Source organism: Oreochromis niloticus, linkage group LG2 (assembly GCF_001858045.2).
Source record: "Oreochromis niloticus isolate F11D_XX linkage group LG2, O_niloticus_UMD_NMBU, whole genome shotgun sequence".
NCBI lineage: Eukaryota > Metazoa > Chordata > Actinopteri > Cichliformes > Cichlidae > Oreochromis > Oreochromis niloticus.
In genome coordinates, this window is record NC_031966.2 from 6,549,532 (window position 1) to 6,574,902 (window position 25,371).

Genomic DNA, 25,371 nt, shown 5'->3' on the forward strand with positions numbered 1-25,371 from the left:
TCACTTCAATTTATATGGCATCAAACCACAACAACAGTTGCCTCAGGGTAATTTATAGTGTAAGGTAAAGAGCTTCTCATCTGGAAAGAAAAATCTGTATTTAGGATAGGACTATCTGAAACTCGTACATGTAAAAAATCACAATTACATTCTAAAAGATTCCAAAAATCTGTTTCCCACTCTTGAAGCCTTCCAAACATCCTTACTTTATAAAACAACATATCTCCAAAACTTTGGATATTTCAGATCTGAGCACCAAATGCAAGCTTCTGCAGCTTTTCCAGCTGTCGTGACTCCGAGCTGATTATTAGTTATTGATGTGGCTTTTAGTTCTTCTGCCACAGCCTGTTTAAACCCTGTGGAAAGGCACGCCTCTGGATTTGGAGTGAAATGCTTGGCTGCTTCAGTTCGATGGAAAGTGAACTGACAGTGACTCTGAACTGACCCGTGGCCCGACAGTGGAGCTGCATTAGTGGCCACTTGTAGTGCAGTTTGTATTTCATTGCATCATTTCCTGCTGGGTCCAGAGACAGCACGGACAGCAGTGCGATCCGAGCTATAAATACACTGCTGAGCTGACCCACTTCATCTGACCGCAGCTCCACGATGAGCTTTGTTATCCAGGAAGACATGGGAAGAACTCTGAAAACCTTTCACCGTGTCAGCTTTGTCCTAATGAGTCGATGAATTAATCAGCAATGAGGACTGAATGAGGACTGGGTAACTATTAGTTTCTGTTCTTCATTCTCATTCATATTTTTTGATTTTTTTAAGTGTAATTATTTTAATTAAATTCTAAAAATACACTTTCTTCCATGTCAGTGTCCCTAAGAAAGTAGATAAAAGCATGTGAGCAATTTTCTAGCACCTATCATGACAGTAAAGGGGTTAACCACTGAACATCATAATCAGAATACTTTATTAATCCCAGAGGAAATTATGTGGTCACGGTTGCTCCATGACAAAAAAGCAAACAAGTTAAAGTACTACAGTTAAAGTAAATAGCTCGAATATAAAAATATCCCTGATATAATACACAAAAGAAAAATAAACGATGAAGTTGAAATTAAGGTACCAACAGTAAAGGATGCGCAGAACCACGGGGCTTTCTGCTTTCAAACTAAAATCTTCGCCATAACTGCAAGCCCCTCTGAAACCCTACCCCGCAACCTGATGTGCACCTCCCTGGAAATGTGACTGCACATCTGTTCAGCACCGTCGAGTCCTCCTGTGCATTTCTACCTTTTCATTGCAGTTTTTAAGTTTATCAGTAAGAGAATAACCATCATCATTTCAACAAAAGGAACAATAAACATCGCATCAAAATAAGGACTGAAACGTGTCAGTAAGTTCCTGTAGGGAGATTGCTGAAACTATGAGAGTGTACAAAGAAGTGGAAAAACGTGAGGGACAAAGATGTCCGTCCCCCCGGAAAGACTGCCCACGAAGAGCAAGGACCCAGGAGGGAAAAGGTCCCCGCATCTAATGTGCTTCTATCGGCTGGCACCGCAGATAAAACACCGGGACAGGACTGGGAGATAAATAAGACGTAAAATAAGAACGACTTGAAAAACAACGATGTCGTAGTTACATCATACCTCTACAAAGACTCACCGCAGAGCTCTGAATCAGGCCTTAGTTAGTTTTTATTAAATAGTTCCTCTTATAATCTTTACTTGTTAATTTATGTATTCTTTCTCTTTCTATCAGTACATCAACTCATTCTTTGTTTTTAGTTTTATTGACTGATTGGATTGTTTTGCTTCTCTTTGGTCCCGTGTGTATCTTTGTCATTTTAATCTTATTATTTTCTTTATTTGGTCTTTTTGCTTAAAAAATGTTCTTAATTTTCACTCAAAGTGTAGAAAAGTGTCCTTCAGCTTCATTTAATCCATCATATCAGCGCAACGTGTGGACACACGTGTTTTAAGGCCAGGTTCAGCAGCGGTCCATGACTCACTCTAATGATCATATTATTGCTACAAGAAAAAAAACAAAAAAACATTTGTGATTTTTAATGAATAAATAAACAAACACGCAGACAGTTTAACTGTTACTATATAAATAGTTAAAAATGGTGAATACGTCACTGTGGACCGTTCCTGAGCTTGCGTCAGACTACAATCATCTCACTTCTCTCTAAACACAAATAGAATAAATAATAATAATAAAATACATTTTTTACCTGCTTAGGGACTATGGATGAAGCTAGTAGCTAAATCTGGTACAATGTTTCATCTTTGTTTTTTGTACCCGGTCCCTGAAAAATAAATGTTAATGACTTGTTCTTTTAAATTTTATTTTTATTTCAAGTATCCGATCAAGCCGACCAAACTCCTCTTTGAACGTCTGAACCTAAACCTAACATAAATAAAGGGCCTAATGGGAATTTTAATGACATGCATGTTTTATGACGGATCGACTCGGACCAAACTTTCTCAGAGTGAGTAGATGTTATGGATTTTGTTTCTGAGGAATAATTCATTTTGCTGCTGGAACATTCCCACTTTACAGCACTCAAACATTCAGCGCTCGTTTTCAGCCACCAGGACTTTATCCCAGCTCAGGATATGATTGAATATAGACAAAATTATTTCCTAAGAAACTCGAGTCCAGACGACAAAGTGGGGCAACAGCAACGGGACTTTTTGGGCTGTTTTCTTGTCATTTCAGAGTTAGCTGAGTTCAAAGGGTCATTTAAGCAGACGGTCTGTTGTGACTTTCCTGTTTCCAAACTTACAGTTTGAATAGTAAATGTGAGCATGATGATTATTTAACCATTAGCTGTAGCTCCTGATGAGTGTGTGGGAGGAGTGCGCCGCCGCTGCATTAATCTCTCATAAATTAAAATGACAGATGATACAGTCGATCACGCTCACCTTCTAAATGTAAAACCGCTAACCGTGACTTTCAATATGGTAAATCGTGTCGTGCAGCATGATAAATAGCGGCATTAGCAATTCATAAACACGTAATGCGGTCGGCGCTGTCGCTTTATCAGGAAACTGCTGATCAGAATCGCAGTCCGCCTGGAGAAGACGGGAATTATGATGGAGCCGTGATTGGAAAACAAAACAGAAAGGGACAAATCTCTCACTAGTTCTTGTCTCATGTGTACACAAGCATGACGATGAAGTAAATAAACACACACACACACACACACACACACACACACACATACACACACACACACACACACACACCTTCAACCAGCTCGCCCTCATCAGTGAAAACACTGGAAAACAAATCATGCTGGAAGGGGGGGCAGTGTGTGTGTGTCTCTGAGTGTGTGTATCTGTGAGTGTGCATATGTCTCTGTGTGTGTGTGGTTGTGTCTGTAAATGTTTGTGTGTTTAGTACAAGGAGCAGTAAGGGAAGTTTGGACACTGTCTCCGTCCACACTGCTACCAGCCACTAAGGTCACCCTGTCCTGTTAGGTAACCGGCCAAGCTGCCTGCAGAGTCACATGACCTATTCAACACACACACACACACACACACACACACACACACACACACACACACACTCTCCATCAGTCTGTGGTGTTAATTGCTGACAGTAGTTCACGGTGTTGTTGATAATCATAAATCTTCACGGTGATAATGACATTATAATGATCATAACTGAGTATTAATGACAGGGATGGAAATAAGTTGGCCTGATGAATGATAATCACCGTGATGAAGAAACCTAACCACATAAACACGGGAAGCCCCCCAACCGAAGACTAATGATGCCTTTGCTAACAGTTATTCAGCGTCTCCACACGGTCAGCTGAGCCGACGTGATTTAGCACTGTCACTGTTCTTTCTCCGGATCAGTTTTACTGCACAGGTGAGTCTCAGTTCACAAACATGTTTCTGCACACGTTCAACTGCCAGACCACCACATCCCAGCAGGTGGACCTGAGCACTGGACACTAACGTCCACAAACAAACTGCACACAGAGTTTGCCAAGGAAAAAGTAAAACACCTACAACGAAGGATCAAAAGAGACCATCTCTGTTTCTGCTGATGTGAAACTCAAGAGCTGATTGCTAATCGAATGGCTAAAAGAAAGCTCAGGTGGAGGCTTTGCAGAGATTTCTGCTACTATCTGTTAGAAGCTCCTATAACCTCTGTGTGTCAGGTGACTGGGAGCTGTAAGCAGGGCGGAACAGGTGTACTTACAAAGACTGGAAAGCTAGCACCTGCAGAGTGACTGAGTTAAGAGAATCACGGTGGTCACATGACTGTGATCAGGTGATTTAATGCAAACAGGAAGTTAACAAATAAATTAATGAAAAGAAATATTATAGGAAAATGTGAATAAAAAATTTATTAATCAAGTGTTTGTGAATCAAACACAATTCTAAAAAAGAAAAATTACGATGTGAAACGTTGGCACTGTACGAAAGCCCTCTCACTAATGTTCTTATAATTTTGTCCTAATGATTTTCCACACTGCCCATACATGAAGGATGAGGCCTTGTTTCCTTTCTGACGGGCTTTGCTGTTAAATGACAGCGATGCTGACGACGTTATAATGATCGTCTATCACAACACAGATAATTATATTAGAAGAATCATGACTGATGATGATGATCAGAGTGAAACGTTTAAGTAAGCGTCACATTATGAGTCTCATCCAGGCTTCTGATTAACCTGACATGTTACTGTGTTAGCCTGCTAGCCTGTTAGCTTTAGGTTTATCGGTCTTTCTTGGTATTTTGTTGACTTGTAAGGTGTGAAATCTTTCCCTGTAAGATGTTGAATGTTTATTTAAATATTAAAAAGGATGATCTGGGGAAGGGAAATATCACCGTCTCTGACCCGTCAGTGTGACATGGTCTCCTGTTCAAACAGATACAAACCTTTAAGACATGTAAATACGACGTGACGTACAAAATAACTTATTTTTGGCCTTTCCTCACATAACCTGCATTGGTTTATGTAAGCTGTGTGTCCAGCCGGGTTTAGCTGGACACACGTCAGTCACACAGAGGCAGGTTACAGTTGGAGGGACTGAATGACATCTCCTGCAGGCTGAGTGGGGGGATTTTGACTCAGTCTGCTGCCTCGTGATTCAGACTGCACAGTTTTACACTGGGAGCAAATGTTGATGGAGGCTTGCTTTGGGCCAGTTAGGAACAGGATACATGAAGAATTTGTGCCATCTGTGGCCTTTTAAAGGCTGGAATTCTGACCTTTAGTTGCAAACCCTCGAATTTGGCCAGCCTGCGATTTTTAAATGCCAGTGCACAGAGCGCGTGTCCCACCTTAAAGTCTGATCAGAAGAAAGTGTCACGTTTGAGCTCCGGTTTATAAAAAAATTTAAAAGAGAAATGATGTGATGCACAGAAATATATGAGAAACACATCAGATCAAAGAGACAATAATGATCATTTTTTAAGGGCAGTTATAGCGAGCAGAGGGATGGCTGTCTTTCTGAATTTCATATGATTCACGTGTCACCTTCAGCATACGTCGCCTGTGCGTAACTTCCACAATGGAATTTTGTTTGACTGATACCTAAATATGAGATGAAGACTTTGGAAAAGCGCTGCAGGCCTTTTAGTCATCAGTAATCAATAACACCAAGACATTTTCCCTTATTTAAAAGTCAGCAGAAACGACACATCTGAAACACTCGGACACGCATGTCGAAGAACTTCACACAGACTGTGTCACCGAGCTTATAAAACGAATATTTGTCCAAATGTGCAGCATGACAGAATCTGATGTTTGAGACATGGAAAGCAAAGAAAAGTACAAATCTGCAGAGAATCTGAAAAAGTTCTTAAAAGGTGAAGTGGTCTGTGCTTTCTCTACAGAGTATTCTAATTAAATATGATAATATTTATAATATTTTAAATGCAATACAGCATATTTAAACCATGTGAAATAAGTGTAATCAAAATTGATATAGAAAGTAAAAGTCTGGTTTAAGGTTCAACAGCCTCTTCTCTAACATTTATTGGTTATTGATCGCCTGCATAGTAAATGTTTCCAATAAATAACAGTTTAAAGTTTTATTGCTTTTGTTTCAGCCAAATTAAAGATTTTCAGGGGCAACAAGTACAATTTTTGGCAAACCTCAGTAATATGAAAAATCATACAGCAGCGGTTTTTGCACTGCCAAGACAATGAAGTCTTCTCAAGAATGGCAAATACGCTGATTATATATTTTTTAAAGAAGGTTATTTTAAATCCAGTTTACAAACTTTTAATCTACAAATGTGTCTCCTAGCTGACTTTAATTATCTGTCAGTGATATTTGTGTCTAATTGTGGCTGAGCACACAGTGTGGGCAAAACTGAGATTTAAGGCTGTGATTCTTACACTTCTGTAAATGTGATCATCTCTGTGGAATTGTATGGCAGTAGGAGAAAACATGACTCCATGGGAACAACACTGTCCTCAGTCAAACTCTTATCCAAGTCCTTTTTTTCACCTTTCACTTCATCAACGATAAGATGCCACTGCGTTCAAAGTGATGATGTGGAATCTAATTTCCATACTGACATTTGACGCTGCACACCACCTCAGTGGACTAATTTAAATTAGTGCTTTATCTTAATCTATACCATTATAGGTTTTTTAGTTATACTGATCCATCTGTATTTTTGGCTCACGTACTGCTGAGTAACTCTGTGCATGCTTGTGTTATTTAACAGATTTTATTCAGAGACTCACAGGATCGTTAATGTTTGAGTTCAAATGTAGTCGTTATTTCAGTTATGTTGTACTTATGGTTGATTCTGTAAAAGCTTGACCAGTAAAGAGACAGCACTGCTGAGTGTCTTGTGATCATTAATGGCTCAGGTCAGTGTTCACGTTCAGGTTTGTGGATCTGATGCCAGAAAACAGCGTTGCTGTAAACTGTTTTGTATGGAGCACAAAACCTGAGACGGCTCTCGACACATAACAGTATGTAAAATTAATTTTTAGGTTAAGGTTTAGAACTTTTTTTTTAATGATAAAATGTGCCAAACTACAGGTTACATATATTGGACATATAGTAACTAATTATCCATATATTCCAACATCTTTGCAACCATAAATAAGCTGTGCATGTTGTTATTTACACCGAGAGCAAAGAACTAGTGGGAGCTCAGTTCATTGTATGTGTACACACACTTGGTCAGTATCTGAATACTGAAATCTGAATCTGTCAGGGGCTGAGTCTGTGACCCAGCACTTTGACTTTATTGTTGTATTTGTGATTTCTTAGGCATATTGAAAGGATGTTAAGTTCTAGTATTATTATCAGGTAGCCTTGAGTTTTAATTCTAGTTTAGGTTATTCTGTGTATTCTTAGTTACGAGTCTGTTCCTGTTCTCTGTATTATAGGGGCTGTCTTGTCCTCAGTGTTTTATTATCAGTACTCTCTTGGTCTCTCTTGTTGGCTTGTGTGTCTAAACATGTAATTTTTCATGTTGTTAAGCTCGTGTCATGTCGGTGTTCCGTTATGTCCCGGTAGGAAGTCTTGTTTCTATGTTCATTGTGGTTAGTGTTACTTTTCATCATCGTCATGATATTCAGTTGTGTCAGCTCTTTCCACATGTTTCTACTTCCCCTGATCAACTCCTGTGTGTATTTAGTCTGTGCGTTTTCATTCTGTCCTTGTCGGATTGTCTGTGTATTTACCCACCATGTCACATCAGGATTAAACCTTTCACGATTCTGCTCAGGTTATGTTCATGTTTCTTGTCCACGTTGACTATTCATAGTTTCTCCCATACACCTGTGCCGAATCGTGTTCATGTCCCTGTTTCATAGCCTGTCATAGTTTCTTCCAGTTTAGGCTTTATTTTAGTTTCGTCCCTGTTTGCTTTACACTGTTTGTGTACCCATGTTATCAGCCACAAATAAAGACTCGCTTTCTGTTTTTCCAAGTTACGCTCCACGTCCATCATTAACGCAACACAGTCAGCTCCCGCCAGACTGAAGGAATCTATATAAAGTACATTTAATATGACTTATCCTCCTCAAGTACTCTTAAACAAGTCAACATAAACGACCCCACAAGTTGGTGCGATTTAGCTTATTTAGGCAGTGCCACAGAATACTTTCTTTTTGTTTACACATTGATCACATTTTAAAGTGCTGACATTTTTAAGCCCATGAACACTGTGGGGTCTTTACCTTACAGTATAAAGTGACTTGTGATTTGGTGCTGTAGAAATAAAATGGTCCCTGAACTTGGCACTTGGTACAGGAATGTGTTCTCACACTCGCTGGTGAAAGTCTGTGAAATCCCCCTTTAATTAAATACCTCTTGTTAAAATGAGTACATATGATTATGATAACTGATATCATGATCTGAGATTACTGTGACTGCTGAGCTCAAATCACACTAATTGTCCACCCTGTTGTGCTTATTGTCTGTTTGAAAAGTTGCTTTCCTGTTGAAATAGTCACATGACTGAATGACAAAGCATGTGCGGTCAGCTGATGATTGTCTGTAAGTGTCAACAGTTCAGAGAACGCGTCAGAATGCCTGTGGACAACGACGATAATGGCATCTCCCAAAAACTGTAATGAAGCAATGCCGATCAATAAGAAGACATCAGGACTCTGAGACCCGTCACACATCCAGTTCTGTTCTCAGTGACAACAAATTAGGTGGATCAAAGATTATCTCTGTGCCGATAATTCCTGCAGCAACGTGACGAATCGGCGCTTAATCCTCTTTACAACAACGACTGGTGGGAGTGAGATCGGATCAAGCTCTTAGAGAAAAACAAATTTCTGTTGTTGGGCATGGCCCTCGCTGCACAGATGATACAATAAAAGCATAAGACCCGTGTGAAATGCTTCCAAATTAGCAGTGAACGAGCACAGAGCTCGGCTGATGACAACCAGATTAGTCACAGATTACACCAGCGTGCCGTCGACACAAAGATCATTTTTCCCGGACGTGTAGCGCGAGGTGACACTTCAGGCTGAATTACACTGACACTGTGAACTCTTGGAGGGGGAGTCTGGCTTTGTTGACCTCAAACTCGAGAATAATCAAGTTTCAGATTGTGTAATTGTTACGGCACAAAGCGTGGGCTGTGGGTCATTCCTGACAGAGTCAAAATAGTATCAACAGAGTCTGTATAAACATTTAAAAACTGATCTACTGACTGGTTTGCTGTATACAGAGAGTGAATGGGATATTTGTATGTGATTTTTCATTTCTTGTTGTTTTCTTGCAGTTGAATCTACGTCTCCTACAACTGTTCAATGCTTTAACATAAGTGTCATTTCTGACCCTGAAGACATGTGTATTAAATTATAGGCTTTGTTTTCAATGATCATTCTGTTGTTAATTATTCCATAATTAGGCCCCTTGTTTTCAGATTTTTCAGTAATATTTCAAGTGTTTCAGCACAAATATTGCACATTTTATAATTGTTTAATTATAACAAAGTATGAAAAAAACAGAATGAATTTGTAGGTGATCACAGAGCAGTTAAAATCCACAGTATGAGCTGTATATATGTGAAAATCATAGAAAAAGTAATACATGTAACTTGGTTTGTACAGTTTGTGTTTTTAAAGTCATTTTTGCATACAAATATTTGAAAACCAATACCACTGAAAATATAATGTTTTAGAAATGTAGAAATATTTGTTATAGATAAAGGAAACGCACGTATGAGACACTCAAAGCATGATCTCTGTAGAAAACTTGAGGAGCTGATAAATAACAGAGTCTGTGATTTTAGTGGGATGACAGCTCGGTGCTCTGAGGGTTAATGTCCTGATGCTGTGCTCTGAATTTCCTCCTGAGGGATAAAGAGTTTGATTGATTTACATTATCGCGTCTACACATTTTATGCTCATTTTACAGGCAGGATTAGGGTTTCCTGCATGACATGAAATTAAGTGTGAAAACCAGGTCAACAATAAAGTTCCTAACTAATGAACTTTTGGTTTTGTGGAACAATTTTGGAAGTCTGTGGACCGTCCCCTTTTGATTCATGTTTGTTTGCTTCTCCTTACTTAAAGAGATGGACTCTTACACATACAGCACTTTTCTAATTGAGCCCTAAAAGTGCTTTTTAGTACCAGCCTCATTCACTCAGTCACACACACACACACCCATATCCATGCCTAAGTGCCTTCCCAAACATTCACACACACTGTGATTGATGCATCGGGGGCAACTCGAGGCTCAGTATCTTGCCTGAGGACACTCTGACATGCAGACTGGAGGAGCCAGGGATCAAACCAGCCCCCCCCCATAGATAAAGCCACTAGCTGCCTCCTTAAATGGTCGCCTAAGCTCAGTTTTCTGAGACTGCTGAGCCCTCAGAGTTAGAGCAGCAGACAGTGCTCAAAATCCCAAAGAGAGGCTTTTCAAATATGTGAATAAACAAAGGTTTCATTAAATCCCTGGATGATCCGCAGGGGAGAAAAGAATAATCAGCAGTTATCACACAGCTGGAACCTGATGTTTAAAGGTCCAGACTCATAGCAGCTATGGTTGTAATCCAAACTCAGCGGGACTCTTGCTCCCTGATTTGAGCCTCACAGGCAGTGAGTTGTCCCCCTTTATGTAATCCTGTCCTCTTTGTCCCCATTTTCCCCTTACCCCTGTCTGATCCCAGTGCAGCTGTGCAACATACCTCTCTGTGTCTCTGTGTAAGACAACCAGCACTTCTCCCATGCATGCCATTTTTATTGCAAAACTGAAATTAAAACCTGTTGATGGGAGTAAAACGCCTGAGATCAACATCTGGACCCTTCATCTCAGTATTCTTGTGTTCTCACCACACACTACGCTCACCATTTGTTTGAGTCTGGTCATCTTATAATTATTATTCATCTCAAACACAAAAATTTTAATATGAAAAGTTACGCAATGAATGTTTGCTGACAAGCATGTTTAAAATGATCAGTATCCAAGTGTTCCTGTGTATCACTGAAAAACAGAGTCAAACTGAGTCAAACTGACCCGTTTCCCAAACACGCTGAGAGAAAAGCTGCGTTTTGAATATGTCTTTTTCTGCTGCTCCACAAAATACATATTCATCGAGTCCAAACATCTGCCAGGTGTCGGCGCCATTTGCATAAACGCTTGGGCAAACAGATCAGATGAGTCCTTTTAAAAACCCACCTGCTTTAATGTCATTACAGGCTCTTCACACTGAATGTGTAGATATTCTGTTTCTATGAATAACCCAGCAAACGTAATATTCCACCTACCTGTCTGACTGACTGAACTGCAGGCAGATTCAGGAAAAATGCATTAAGGCTCGAGGAGCCGGCGTCGATGTCTGTGGACACTTGACATCTCACCAGGCACAGCCACTACAGCCTGGCACGAGGATAATACAGCACACACACAATTAGAAGCAAGCTCTGCTGTGGACGCTTGACTATTTTGGCCTTAATTTCTCATGTGGGAGACAGAGACTCCAGCTGTGAGCTACCACGGAGTGTCTTTTCTAATAATATCTACATAATGCTGTCTGCCTGGCTTGTAGAAGTCCTTTTGCTGGACTGTGTGACAGCTTCAGCAACACAGAAGAAGGAAGACGTGCACAGGTGCTGCTCGTGTTTTTTATAGCTCCACAACACCGACAGCCCTGCACGGAGACACCGTGCACAGCAACAGGATGACACTCTAGGTACATTCATACATTTGTTTTAATAGTTTTTGGTATTTGTTGTATAAACTGAAAGCTACACTCAAATAAATAATGGCTTTGAGTATTTTACAGTATTTATTTATTATTTATTTGAGTATTCAGTATTTACATGTAAATATTCTATGTAATCTTGTTATAAAAGTATAAAAAATATATAAAATATTATATAAAAAATATATATACATATATATGTATATATACGCACGCACACACACACACACACACACACACCTATATATATATATATATATATATATATATATATATATATATATATATATATACATATATATATATATATATATACATATATAACTTTTGATTTGATATATTTCAGCTGCATTTAACTTTAAAAATTATCATTTCATTTCTACGCACTCCACTTTAGAGTTGAGTGATTGGTCAAACACCCCTCAGACTATATATATATATATATATATATATATATATATATCACTTTTTTATCCAGGTAAAAGTCTCACTTTTCGAGAGAGTCCTGGCAAAGACGGCACCAGAAATTACAATAAAAATATAACTGATATTCAGCACAGTTATCACAAACATTTGAAACTTGCAGTAACAGATGAGAAACATGCACGCTTCCTGCATTTCCCATAACGTAAGCATCACCAGAAAGTGTCCTCGACAAAGTTCTAAAGGAAACAAAAAATCACGTCCAAGGCATTTACTCTGATATTAACAGTCCCACAGTAAACAGTGGTCTAATACTGCAGACTGTATCTTTACTGTAAGTATTATTATTTCAGCCTCAGAGGTTCTTTCTGTCACGGCTGTTTGATATGTAAACACATGCACGTCTATAGTTGGAACAGCGCCACGAGGACCGAAGAGGTTCACAGTCAGCTGATATAAGTGGCACACAACCGGGGTCTAATCTTCTCCGGCTCTCCGTGATCAAAGTTGGGATTTGCTTCAATTATTTCAGATCAGCGCTGGCCCGTGCTGCTGTGGAGAGCTGCGGCCAATGCTGAGGCAGCAGAGGAGAAGGAAAAACAGCTGAGTTGCCCAGCGTCGGTGTCTCATATGCACACAGCGAGCAGAGAGAAACGCCAGAGCGAAGGAGAGGTGTGGGCTAATGCAAGACTCCAATCATTAGCCCTAAGTGTTCCTCATTATGTTCTTAAAGCCTCTGAAGACCCCAATCCCTAATTGATCTCATCCTGGCGTTTAGTAACACTCGGGAAAGCAAAGGGCTGCTCGCTTCCCTGGCACTAACAGATAGGCTGCCTCGCCCAGCAAACACGCCGTACCCTAGTGTTTAAGTATTCAGCATTTTAATGTTCATATCAAACAACATCAGACTGATAGTGATGTCATCACTGTAACACTTTTAAACGTGTGGTTTTCCCACTTGCATGAAGTTCATTTATTAGTCTAGGACAGGGGTGGGGAACTCCAAGCCTCAGGGGCCGGTGTCCTGCAGGTTTTAGATCTCACCCTGGGTCAGTACACCTGAATCATTACCAGGCCTCTGGAGAACATGTTGAGGAGGTCATTTAGCCATTTAAATATGCTCACACGTCTAAAACCTGCAGGACACTGGCCATCGAGGCCTGGAGTTGGACACCCCTGGTCTAGGATGAAGGATGTGAAGACAGCACGAGGCTGTTGGTACTGACGTGTTCTGGTTTCTGGCCGTGTGCTTGTGAACAGTCAGCTTTGAGCATGCTGTGGCTGCATGCAGCAGTCTGTGGCTGCATGCAGCAGTCTCTGTGTGAGGTTCACTAATATACGAGAATGTGTTAAAGTTGAGCAAAGGCAAAGCAAGGTTGTGAGTTTGATTCCCATCAGGAGCTGCTGTGTTTAAAATGCATGTAGTCATGATACTTTGGACATAACTTGCACATAACTACTACAGAAGGAAGGCGTATCAATGCTTTTTCTTAATATTTTGTTTTTCTTTCCTTACATTATCTCTTACTATCTTACTATCACATTCAAGTCATTTTTATGTTTTAAACATGATATAGAACTTTATTGCTCCATTCAGCAGGACTGTAAAATGCTCATCTTCCTTTTTTTATTTAAAATTTAAAATAAATATAGGATTTCATTTTCAGATCTGAAGGTTGTGAAAACACATCCTGGTTTTCATATATTCTCCGTCTACTAAACCCATCGCAAAAGGAACGAGCAGTGTTTGCCGAAATGGTCGTTAAATGAGTTCTAAGTCAGAAAAAACTCTTCAGAAACGCTCCTCTTGCATCAACGGCTTCTGCCATCGTCCAGCAGCACTTTAATTTCAGAAGTGCACAGCAGCTCCCGACATTTCCAGGAATTCACCTTTGCTTTAACTCGGTTACAGCTCTGAGAGGCCATTGATAATGTACTCTGTTATTTATGGTGAAAATCTGTCACTGTCTGCTGATCAATAATGTATTATCATATATCAAGTTTTGGAAATGAACCTGCCCAGAAGTTAATTATTGCAGAGATGATGGTGAACTCCACCAGAGAAGTCGATTGTTTTTCATTAGACGACCCAGGGAAATTGATCACAGGAGAAAAATATATATGTTATGATTTGTTATGAAAGGAGATGCGAGTAATAAATATCGGCTACGAACAAACGAAACAGCCTGAGGGCAGACGCATAAATGAAACAGTTGCTTTAATTCAGCTGAGCAGTGAGTATGCTAACTGACGAGGGATGATTTCTAGGACTGCTTTCTGTAGTGCTCTTGTGCAAATCTCACCCCGCCTGCTCTGCACCAGGTCTGACCCCATCCCTGAACTGCGAACCCCAACGATCACAGCAGAAAGGCATAAAAGACATCTTTGTCCCTCTGGGGATCAAAAGAGGATTATTGAATCCTGAATTAGCTGCTGGAAACTGCTGCACATAAAGCTGATAATCTCCTTTGTTCCCTCCCATGCTTCACTATCAATTGCTGATGTTTAATACACCCAACAGATTTAATGGGAGCATTCCCAACTCGGAAAAGAAACCCCAACTGTGTGCCATCAAATAGTTTGATCCCTTCATCTTTTGTTAGCTTGTAGAATGAAGGTGAAAATAATCGGGATGGAGGAGATTTTATTGTGTGAGTGATAGCAAGGTTCAGTTTTTGATGTCCAATTTTGCAGTTTGCAACATTCAGAGGCAATTTGAGGCTTTCGTGCTTTTGATATGTCAGCAGACTAATTTGCTTCATCTTTCCCCAGCTTTGGATCTGCTGTGGAAGTCAAATCAGAACGAACCCCTGGGAGATCCTGGACAACAATCCTGCGTAAAAAGTGGAAACACTTTATTTTATGCTCGAAATGACCCTGAGTGTCACACATCTGCTTTCTCTGGTAGTTTATTATTTATCTTTCACAGAATTCTTTCTTAAGTACAAAAGGAAACATGAGGGGAACATTCTGGGTTGCAGTACAGTCTACAATATTTCGATAAAATCCTGTAATGATACAAAAAATCTGTTTGATAAATATGAAGCTTTGTCTTTACTTCAGAGCGTTCCAACACCATTCACCGACTTCTTTAAACCAAATAATTAGGAATTAGGAAAGAATTAGGAATAAGTTTAAAAAATCAAGTCTTCTTAACCAGTCGATGTCGTATTTTTTAAAATAATATCAATCAAAATGACATGGTAAGGTTGGATTTTTGTTTTGCATACTCTTTGGCTGATAACGTTGCACTGCACCTTCTCATCCATGTTAGCAGTTCAATTAATGTGAATAATCACTGTATTTCGTTACCCTGTATTTATACAATCCTAATCCTAATCTGAAGCTGCTCTGGATGAAGGATAGACTAAAGGTATTATTTATTTTAAATATATCTTTTGCATTTTTGGTTTTACTTAACGACCAATGGTCTAAAGTTGCATGAATTTGCTCTGCATGTAGGAAACTTGGAGTTAGACATTAAATGTTCCTTTAAACAGACTGTTAGGACCTCTAATTAATATATTTCACTTAAATAGTTTCTGCAATTTTATTTAAAATGTTTTTATTGATTGACTCTTTAACCCTTTTAATTTTTCAGAGCGTTCCAACACCATTCACTGATTTATTTAAACCAAATCTCTAATCCTTAGGAATAAGCAAAAAAATAAAATAAAAAAATAAAAATCAAATCTTCTTAACCAGTCAATGTTGTATTCTTTGGAATAATATTGATCAACATGACATAGTAAGGCTGGATTTTTGTTTTGCACTCTTTTTCTGCAGCAGAAATTAAAACATTTCTGGCAAACAGCCTATATGTAATGTTTCTCTTTTTTTTAACACAAGTTTTTAACATAATAGCATCAGTGGTGGGCATAGGTACATGAAGAACATGAATTTTAAATAATTAATTAATTGCAGCAAAGCAGTTTGAAATGAGTGAAATGCAGTCTGAAGTTCTTGTGCTGTCTGGACACAAGAACTTGGAGGGAGCATGTGTTTATATGACAGTATCATCCGCATAAAGACGTACTTTTGCTGGAACATTAGAGAATAAAATAGGTCCCAATGGTCTAAATGTATTTGCATCAGAATTTTAGTGAGAGTCAAAACTGCATCTCATTCACATTAATCAGGTTAAGTATCCACTTAAATGTACATTATATTCATGAACAGTGCATCCCGTCTTTTTCACTTCAAGTTCGACCTTGAACTTGAACCCAGGCAGACGTTCATTTGCTCTTCATGCTTTAAGTTCTTAGACAGGCTCAGAATTTGTTATAGGAACTCGCAGGGAGGTCTGTAATGTGACTGTAAATACAGATGACAGCCGGCACTGAGTCACAACACTTACACAGCTAATGAAAGCCAGAACTAGACTGAAGTGAAATATCACCCCAGGTAACATGACATTCGTGCAAGTCATTCTGTCACGTCTTTGTTTTTCTGGCCATCTACATGAAAGCTGACCTTTCATTTAATGAACAAACCACCGGGGTCAGTCTGTCCTCTTTAAAATGTCCCTCCTCTCCTAGTTTCCACTCTACCCCTTTAAAATACTTCAATTTAATATCAGTCTGACATCTGCTGCCTGAAATCACTTAAGGAAGCCATCGAATGACCTTCTCTAAATTGCCAGATTTCAACATCAGTTTATTTCATGAACTGACAGAGTCGGATTTAATTTACTCTAAGACATGAAGGAGGTGAGCAGGTCGGAGTACGTCCCGCTCCCAAAGAGGAGAGATACCGACATACGACCGCCTCGTCAAGGCCAGCTCAAGGTTACCTTCAAGCAGCAGGTGACTGTTTCCACTCATGCTTAAATCCACTGCTCGGTGTTTCCATTTAAAAAAGATTTTTATTGAAAACAGAAATGCACAGAGGAAAAGGTCACTCTCTGCACATTTCATTCAGGATAGAGACTGAAGGCTGGCGCTTGCCTTTGTACATAATAACAACATGTGCAAGCACCCGCAAACGACGGAGGTGATCAGTCTGTGTTATCACAGGGAGGCAGATGTGCAGCTGATCAAAAAAATAAAGGGATGCAGTTTGTTTCTCTGAGAAGCTGAAAACCTGAAGGTGGTTATTTTGTTGCAGCAGCGATTCAGCAAATGAAGCCATAAAAAAACAGAGCGACCCTTCCTGCAAATCACCACAGATGCCCGATTGGCTTTATATAACTAAACTCTGAACAGATAAGCATCTAATTCCCCTTTTCCTGCTCCAGCACACTTTTAAGATCACAAATAACTGTATAACTGCATCTGAAACCAAATATAAATTTCTCTCGAGAAGATTTCATGACAAACTGTGCACATGTTCCAGTTTTAGGATGAGTGGCTTCTCCTTTTGTAAAAATAAACACATCGATATGTGTGGACAGAGGACAGCCGTCCCCGGAGCTTCCTATAAGATTCTGCTGTTCCAGTGACCTCCCGCCTGGTAGAAAACCGATACGGCAGACATGTCGGCGGCTGTTTCGATGCCTGTCAATCACTGTGAGTGACTGATTGGCATTCCCTGCTGGTTTGTGCGTTGGCATTCTCTAAATGCAGCAATGACCCGTTTGATTAATCGTTCCTGCTCGAGCGGTCAATAGAAGCAGACGATGTGCCGCAGGACTGAGGAGCATGTGATGTTCAGCTCATGCACTTTAAGTCTGTTCCTGCGATTCAGGGTCAGATACGGTGTGATCGGTCATGGGTAACGCACAGCGACATTGCTGGAGGTTCTGAGCTCATTTCCATACAGAAATCAAGAAATTAAAGGGAAATATATTTTTGTTATTGGGGTTAAATGATGGAGTGATGCTGATAGAAGAATAAAAATACAAGTATTTTTTGAGGGTTATATGTGAGAATATTGTTTATCAGTTTGTTGGTATTTTCTTCTCTGCTATTTAATATTAAGAACATACCCCAGGCATAAATCTCTTTGCTTGAATCCAAAATTTACAGCTCACTTCATGCAGTTTGTCCTAAAACGTGCTGCAAGAAATTATGAATGAGCTTTCAGCAGTAGCTCAGCATCTCTATGAGATTACTGTGATGACAGAAAGCGAACCTTAAATGATTTTGATAAACCTGTAACTCATAAGAGAGAATAACAGATTGAAATGTCAGCCTTACTGTGGACATTTACAGTATGTTGTACTTTTACTACATAAGCTATATAAACTGCTACGTTTAAACTGCAGTTTCTCAAACATCCAGCAGGGGCTCCAGCAGTGACTCAGTTCCATACATCTCTAATTCCTTCATAACAACTATGCACACACCATACATGTACAAACAATAATTTACTAGTTTAGATTATTTTTAAGGTTTGATTGACAGCTGTAGCCAATGAATAGGCTCTTTGACTCTGCTCTAGTATAAGTGAAGCATGACTTTATTACTAATGATAATGTTAATTAATAGGTATTTGTTCATGCGCTGCACCTGCATAGTTTATTGAAGCAATGAGATAACGAGCGTTGGCTGATAATGTAGCACTGCACCTTCTCATCCACAGTAGCAGTTCAATTAATGTGAATAATCTGAAGCTGCTCTGGATGAAGTATAGACTAAAGGTATCATTTATTATTTTAAATATATCTTTTTTTGCATGAATTTGCTCTTCATGTAGGAAGCTTGGACAGCAAATCCTGTGCACTTTAAACAGACTGTTTGTACTTTTATTTAAAATGTTTTTATTGAGTCTTTAATCCTTTCTTTTTTTTAAATTAATTTTTCTATCATAAATTTCGTGCCGACTGTCCACATTAATATCCGAGCTACGCTGTGTTGGTACTGACTGTCATTTCTAGAACCTTCTAGAACCTAATATAAACAATGAATTGTTCATGAGATGAGGAATAACCGAATCTTAGACTGGATAAACCTTCACGGGTTTACAGTTGTAGCTGCTGTTGCCACTGACAAAGTAAAATAGTTTCTTCCAAAAACATTTTAGTCCCGATTTTCTTAAAAACGTCAAATGATTAGATTTTAAAAAGGAGACTTTTTCAGGGAAAAAGGACATTATCTCAGATTTGAGCCTAATGCAAGATGAAACAGGTCGTGAGATGAACGTTTCCTGCGGGTCCAATCTAAATTCCTAGCTCTCCTCTGCTGCCTGTTTGATGAATACTACGAGTGTGGACAGAGCCAGTGAGAGAGCGAGATATGTGCAGGCATTAAATGTGTATTCATCAGGTCTGGCCCCAGCCATTGACGGGCTAATCAATGTTTAGTAATGAGGCTGAATGTGGAATGAGGTGTGGGGGGGGGGTCTGGGTCAGGATGGAGGAAAGAGATATCAATTAAGCAGGGAACTGCAGAGTCCAGGCGTGAGGAGCTGAGACGGCAATATCCCAACTCTGCTTCATTAACTAAACAGTGTGCACTGAATGCAAAACTCCTGCAGCCCCCTCCTACAAAAGCACCATGTCCCTCATGGTAAATGGCCGCCTTATTCACTGGAAGGAGTCACTACAGCAGGTAGAAAAACACTTGTGATACTTGACATAATGAAATCCCGGCGACGTGCAGGGAAATGGGATCCACGTGTGATGCAATAAAACGAAACGTGCAGGAACCTGCAGGCTGGGAACGCACACAGGACCCAAACACGTCAGCAAATAATATTGAGAGATAATATTATAATATGCATTCAGTGTAAATTGGAAGAAACAGCTGGTGACTGTAAATAGGCTCCTTTTCAGTTTCCAACATGCTGCACAGAATCAGAAAGCCGGCTCGTTTAACTGTGACATTGGAAAGTAGAGTGCAGTTTGAAGCACTTCTTATGTTTTCCAGCAGCTAAGGCGCTTCGTACTTCTGCTCTGCACAACTGTCTGCAGAAACTACTGTATCATCTACGTATATAGCATGACTACAAACTGGTCAGTCATCATGTTAAAATCATCTCAAAGCATGACCTGCTTTATGGATCTTTTTGACCCCTGTGGCGATCAAACTTTGGAGAATGAATATCTTGTTGCATTGAATAAGATTTGAAATCAGCTGCTGAGACCATTTTTACTGAGCTCACAGAGCAACAGAGCAGTGGGCTCGTTTCTCACAGACTTCTATACAATTGGACTCATCTTGGCAACCTAAAAAAAAAATCTGTTGGTCATCTGGTCAACAATATTTCCAAAGCAGTCATTCAAATAATAACGATTATATAATGGAGGGAGGGTGAAGACTGGTTTGAAGTTTTTCAGCCTCAGTAAAACTGTTCAATCTAAAAAAAACAACATCTGAGCATCATCACCTCCATGTCATCAGCTGACAGAGTGTCATCATCTGCATCACCAAAACAATGGCTGTCACTTCCTGTTCTGGTCAGCTACAGGATCATTTAGCAGGTTTGTGAAAGGGGGACAATGACAAACAGGGAGCCGGCCTGGAGATGACCTCGAAATCTACATGAAAAAATATGTTTGCATTGAATGGCTGACAAAGCACTGTCTCTGAATATTTTTTATCCCATCAACAGAAACAATGTTCCTGCATTTGTCCTCTTTGGCTGTATTACGTACAAGGAGCTCGATTACTGGTTGTCTCTTAATCAAAGAAGAAAACTCACAATAAGCGATTGTCTTATTGAACCAGTGAGACAAAGGGGAATGTGGATTTCCAGGATACAAGGCTGCTCTGAGCCGTTTGAGGTATTCACAAACCTCACCATGTCCCCTCCACATACTGTCTGCTATGAGCAACACCTGCTTTAACATGAGTGTCAGAGAGCACGTGACTCCGACAGGCGCCTTTTCCCCAAACATGACCGTTGACACCACAAACACACATCGCCCGCTAGTGGTCGCTGTTTCCTCTTTTACAGTCCTGCCTGGATTCACTGCAACTTAATTCAACTTCTTTTACATGCAGACTGACGTGAGACACGCAACCCAAAGACAACTTTCATAAATTTGCACATAAACACCCCCCCCCACAGCAGGGCGGCAAAGCAATAAAAATGCAAATTCATATTTTCCATTTTCTGAAAAGCAATGACACACACGTCGTTATTTTGCACTCATGAAGTCCATTTCATGCTTCTGCTTACCTGAAAAACACAACCGTTTGCCACAAATAGATCCCCAGCACGTTTAGTCGGCACATTTTTGCCAGTCTCATTTTGTTCGGAGGGGAGGGGGGTGTGTGGAGGTGGTGGGAAGGGAGGAGGGGGGTCACACTCTGGAGAGGATGAAGTCCCCTCCAAAAAAAAAAAGGACCAAAAAAAGCCTTTAGTGGAAGAAGAGAAGGAGGAAGATGAGGGTGAGAGGGAAGGGGGGGTCGCGGTTCTGGTTTATGACCTCCAAGGTGAACCGAAAATGTTCTACCTTTTGTGTGTGTGTGTGTGTGTGTGTGTGTGTCTCTGTGTGTGTGTGTGTTTCAGATCCCGGAGTCGCCGGTGCCGAGCCGCGGGATGCTCATGACCTCAGTCTCCATGAAATCATGCTGATGTCCGCTCTCACGCCTCCACGCAGGGGTTTTTTTGGGGGGGGGAACAATCCACTAAATCCGCCAGGAGACTGTGTTCAGGACCACGGACAGAGGCGGGCAGCGGGTACGGAGCTCGTCCGGGTTCTGGTTCGGGAGGGAGGGAAAAGGGGAAGAATAGGGGAAGAGGAGGGGGTGGGTGGGGGTCTCGAGACGAGATCACGGGATCCTGTTAACTGAGCCACAGTTACATCCAATCACTCTAAAGTCCAGCGCGTGCGGTCCGCGGCGCCAACAGCGGGAACGAAACACATCCCCTCCGGTTCCTTCAGCTGTGGGTCTGCGGGAGGCTCGCGCTCTCAGGAGGGCTCGAGAAGCGTGCACGTGCGCTTTATATTCCCCAAATCCAGCGCGAGGACAGAGCCGCAGCTTTCCTCACGCACATCCTACACACGTCCCGGACCCGCGCGGGGCTGCTGCTCGGAGAGGGGGTCTGCAGGTGGAGCAGGTGTGCCTCCTCTTCTCCCTCTCTTCCTCCTCCTCCTGCTGCTCGGCGGCGGTTCCCCGGGGTGAGCAGTAGTAGTAGCGGTCTCTGCAGCAGCCCAGCTCGGCTGCTCCCATTGTCCGCTGCCGCTCAACTTGGAGACTCACCGGCGGCCGCCGCTGCGCTCCCGCCCCAGTACCAGCACCGGAACGCCGGCTCCGCTAAACCGAGAGAAAGAACAAAAAGCAATCCCGTCGGAGTGTCGTTAACGTGCTCGCCGGCTCGTGTGGACCCGTTCCATGGCGGAAGAGCGCGCGCACACGTGCACGGAGGTGAAACACGGAGGCTGACACAATCTCGTGCGCTCCGGTCTGCTTTCTTGCTGCAGTCATTTACCAAACTCCGAAAAAGCCCCTCACCGCGCACGGACACGCCCACAGCGCGCTCCATTGGGCTGCGCGGGGCTGAAGCTCGCCGATGATTGGCTGGGGGAGGTGTCACTAGCTGGGTATGAGCTTCTGCCCCTCATACGCGGATCCCCTGAGGAAATATCAGCGAACTTACTAAAGACTGAGCGCACAGACCTTTAATATTCCTAAAAGTGATAAATCACGTGTCTGTGATCTGAGTTACGGGCAGGGAGAGGAGCCCTCACTAAAACACACCGAGCTGCTCTTGCTGAACTGAGGGAGGAGGCAAAAGCGCACACTGTCTGATTTCACAAATCAATGAAGCAAATCTGTGAGCAGAAGAGATCAAAGTTTTAATCTGATTCATTTTTATGTTCTTATCATGATCGAAGGGTCATCACAGTGCATCCGTTTCACTGTTTAAAAGGATTAACTTTCCTGTTTCTTCCAGAGGTTTCTTCCTGTTAAAAGAGAGTTTTTCCTTCCCACTGTCGCCAAAGTGCTTGCTCATAGGGGCTCATATGATTGTTGGGTTTTTTTCTGTATGTATTATTGTAGGGTCTACCTTACAATATAATCCTTGAGGTGACTGTTGTTGTGATTTGGTGCTGTATAAATAAAGTTGAATTGAATGGAGTCACGTCTGAATATGACTTATTAACACTTTAGTACCAAATACTTGTCTTTGTTTAGTGTTTCCTTATTTATCATAAAGTGCTGCAGCTTTGATGAACTCCTCTTCACTCTTTTAGATGAGATTGATTCTGTGACGTGGCTTTGATGCAACTCGAGATGAAATTGGAGAGATTTGAAGTGGAGGAGGTCAGAGGTGCATGAGGAGGCAACTGTGAAGGGGCATCGTGGGATCATCTTTTTTATGGGCTGACTGTAATATGTGTTACTTTTTTCTTTTTCTAAGGTGGTTATTCATTTATGTCTGTTTTCATTCAGATACCAGGAGGACCAAACACAGATTTTGAGGCTTTGTAGACGATCCCCTTTATATGAAGCCTTGAGTAAGATGCCACCAAATAAGAATTTAATACCTATAAATGAGCTGCAGGGACTCAGTTCCAGCCAGTTGTTGACCCTCAAAACATCTTCAGATGCTAATGGAAAGCTTCCAAATGTAGCTTTCTTCTTGCCTCAGAGAAGACCGCAGTCAGAATACACAACAAGTTTCTTTGTCAGTCTAGCTCATTTTTAGAGGACTGCACGCAAGCTTGCCTGCACTGGCTGTATACACCAAATTCGTACACAAATGGGATACAATGAATTCCACTTAGGGTTAGTAAATTACCAATTATTATTATTATTATTATTATTATTATTATTAGTAGTAGTAGTAGTAGTATTCAGCCACTTAAATACTGCTTGTAGTGAGTCTTCATTAGCAGCAGGTTGTTTACCGCCTGTGATTTTTATGACATAGTGCATCTCATGGTATTGGCACTTTGTTTTACATAAGAATTATTATAAATTAGAGGCTTTTTCAGAATGATCTTATAATTTACCAGCAGAGAGAGTGCAGGCCTACCTGGGTGGTCATACAGTCAGTAAGATACTCTGAAGCGTTTTTAATCCTGTGCAGTGTAATACTGTAATGTTGGCACTCCAAAAATGTATTCTGTGATTTTAGAGTAACACACACGCACACACACACTCACACTCACACACACACACACTCTCTCTCTCTCTCTCCTCAGGACCATTTTGTCCGAAGTGTCCGCTGGAACGTGACTGTGATTCTAATGTCTGCAGGCACTGAAGGAATCACAAGGCTGAGCGATACTGTGACTGAAGAGCAGGCACACACACACACACACACACACACACACACACACACACACACACACAAGAATATGATGTCTTCATTAGTGTAAAGGGAAAATTGCTCGGTCTGCAGGGCTCCTACCTCAGGCTCATTTCTGACTAAATAAAGGAAACAGACAGACAGACAGATGTGTCACACAGGTTGGAACACAACACTTTGTACTAAATATGAGTATGAATAATGTATACAGCAAACAAAGCTCAAACTCACACCGAGAGTGCTGAGATGTGAAACATGAGTCTGACAGAATTATGGAGAGATTATAACAAAGATCAGCTGGTCTTCATTTACTGCCAATTGTCTCATTATCATTGCAATGATTGTGGCAATATTTACTACTTGTTTTTGATGTTTTATTCTCGCCTTCAGTTGGTGTCACCTCATTTAGTCTGCACAGGGTCTTTTATTTTGAATTTTCTGTGTCTGACTTCCTGTTGATCTCATCTGTTCTGTGTCATGTGCCTTCTATAAAAACTGAACCTATAGCAGTAATAATACTGCTGCTTTAAGTTAAGCAGAGAGGAGAGCTACTTGCAGGCACTCCTAAAATGTGCTGCGGCACATCAGGTGGAATCAAGCGTGGTCTTGACTGGAGGCTGAACATGAAGAAATAGAATTTCTTCATATAGCTTTGTTTGGTTTTATCATCCATACTGTAGATTTTCTGCAGAACATCTTTGGGCTTCACATCAGTACAGTTTTCCTTTTATAATTCAGCAGTATGTGGAATGCAAAGGAAACATGATGAATATTTAAGCCATTACACAGCCATTATAGCTCTTTATGTAAATGTGGAGTAAAGTGCTGTGGTGGTTATTTATAGTTACAGCATGCTGTAATTGGCTCTTGTTCTTATTTGAAGTGTGTGGACCAACCCAGCTGACCTGTCCCTGCAGAAGGTGGCTCACAGCAGTGCTGCTGGAAGGTTCCAGGTTTAAATCCCTCACTGATGAACTCTTAATAAAGAGTTAATCAACTCTTCAAACATTTAACCCCAGGAGACGAAGTCTCCCAGCACAGATCTCCGAGCAGTGTTTGCTCAGTCGCAGCCAACATTTACAACTATTTCTGATGGGCTCAAGAAAATTTGATTTCATTTGCATTTGTTTTAAACTGAATATAAAACATATGATTGTTCTTCTGTGCACGGCTGCTCCTGCAG

General features: G+C 40.9%; 1 protein-coding gene across 4 annotated transcripts in view; it reads right to left on the reverse strand.

Moving 5' to 3' along the window:
- glra1 (glycine receptor, alpha 1) overlaps positions 1-21,749 on the reverse strand; it is a 124,032-nt gene extending 102,283 nt beyond the window's left edge. For all 4 annotated transcript variants that reach the window (XM_005453221.4, XM_019363293.2, XM_005453220.4 and 1 more), the window contains exon 1: positions 21,105-21,749. In XM_005453221.4, coding sequence (XP_005453278.1) covers positions 21,105-21,175 — 71 coding nt within the window. In that variant the 5' untranslated portion in view covers positions 21,176-21,749. The remainder of the gene's footprint in view (positions 1-21,104) is intronic.
- Positions 21,750-25,371: the final 3,622 nt, after the last annotated feature.